General features: G+C 56.6%; 1 protein-coding gene across 1 annotated transcript; it reads right to left on the minus strand.

The window, feature by feature from the left end:
* Positions 1 to 756: 756 nt before the first annotated feature.
* Positions 757 to 1,400, minus strand: LOC103249183 (protein S100-A14-like; the record flags this gene model as incomplete). The annotated part of the gene is made up of 2 exons (XM_008047827.1): positions 757 to 1,038; positions 1,254 to 1,400. Coding segments are annotated over 2 exons (285 nt in total), but the record flags the coding sequence as incomplete, so codon positions are not given.
* Between the last annotated feature and the right edge of the window lie 120 nt (positions 1,401 to 1,520).

Consider the following 1,520-nt stretch of genomic DNA (forward strand, 5'->3'; position numbering starts at 1 on the left):
ACGCATGCATGTGCACACAACACACACACACACACACACACACACACACACTCATTCCCTCTCACAGGGCCACCCACTCACTGGCAAAGAAGAGCCTCAGAGAGGACCAGGTCACCCACCTTTTGGGCCTGATGCCACCCTCAACCCAAACCCATGGGGAAGTGAGTCCCATTCACTTCCGCTGCCAACCACTCCAGTCCATGTGCCCCACCCCACCGATGATTCTGCCATTCACCCCAAATCCCCCCTTCCCATGAACCTTGAAAGGGGTGTCCAGTCAAGAAAAACATCCTTCACTTTTTTCACTTTTTTATTAATCAAATGATACAAAACAACCATCATTCTGTAAATGCCCAAGCACCCAGTTGGTCCTCTCACCCCGATGTCACACCCTCCTCAGCCTCTTCCCTAGCCCTAGTCTCCCTCCTCCCCGGCCCTAGCCCAGGACCAGAGTTCCAGAGGAGGCTGGGGCAGAGCTGGAGGACAGAAGGGAGAGCAGTGGACGGACGGCTATGGCTAGGACTCAGGGAAGAGATGAGGAGGGGTAGCTTCTTAAAGACCCTGTTTAGTGCCAAATATCCAGCCATGTTCCCATTCCCGTCTTCAGATCATTTCCCACTTCCTCTCTATCCTCCCTCCACTACCAAATTCCTTGTCCCTTACACCCCCTTTATCCCTCCAGCATACCTCAGTATCCATTTATGACCCAACCCACCCCCTGGGCCTCCCTCTGGTGGGGACTCCTGGACCCACGGAAGTGCAGAAATCCTGGGGAAGGACCCTGACTCTTGCAGAGGCGAGGAAGGTGCAGATTGGGGAAAGGGGTGGTGGTGGAGGAGAGTTTTATTTCCAGGCCCACAGTCTCTCCCTGACACCCCCCAAGGACTCCAGGGCGAGTTCTCAACTCCCCTGGACGGGGCTCTCTAGCTTCACACTCTTGGCGGCTTCTCCAATCAGCTCCCAGAAACTCCCGAACTCCAGCTTAGTGTTGTTACAGCTGCCCAGGTTGGCAATTTTCTCTTCCAGCCCACAATTGCTCTGAGGGGAGGGAAGACACCCGGTTCAGCGAGGCAGCACCTTCGAATCTTCCCACCCCACCCTGCTCAGGGGCGGGCAGCAGGACCTAAGCCTACCTGGCACTAGCAAGGGGGAAAGGCTGGGGGTTACTAGTGCCAGTGTGGATGGGGTCTTGGAGCACTTGCTTGGGAAGTTAGGGTACTGGCTGGGGGGGTTGGGGTCCACTCCCTCAGTACCGGCATGAGGTGGGGCAGCTGCTGGGTGACCAAGTCCCGTAGCTCAGAGGGGGTCAGTGTCTCCTTTCCCCCCTCCACGGAGTACTGGTGGAAGTTCTTGATGAGGGTCTCAATGGCCCTCTCCACATCGCTGAATTCCTGGGCATCCTGAGAGCAGGGGACATCACCCATGTGAGGCAGCTCCTACCACCCTGTTTCCCCAGGAGCCTGGCAAAGCCAGTAAGGCAGCTGAAAGGCACATGAGCTACCACCCACTCCAGAGCCCAG

This window comes from Carlito syrichta, unplaced genomic scaffold (genome assembly GCF_000164805.1).
Source record: "Carlito syrichta isolate Samal-C Ts95f unplaced genomic scaffold, Tarsius_syrichta-2.0.1 Scaffold117949, whole genome shotgun sequence".
Taxonomy (NCBI): Eukaryota; Metazoa; Chordata; class Mammalia; order Primates; family Tarsiidae; genus Carlito; species Carlito syrichta.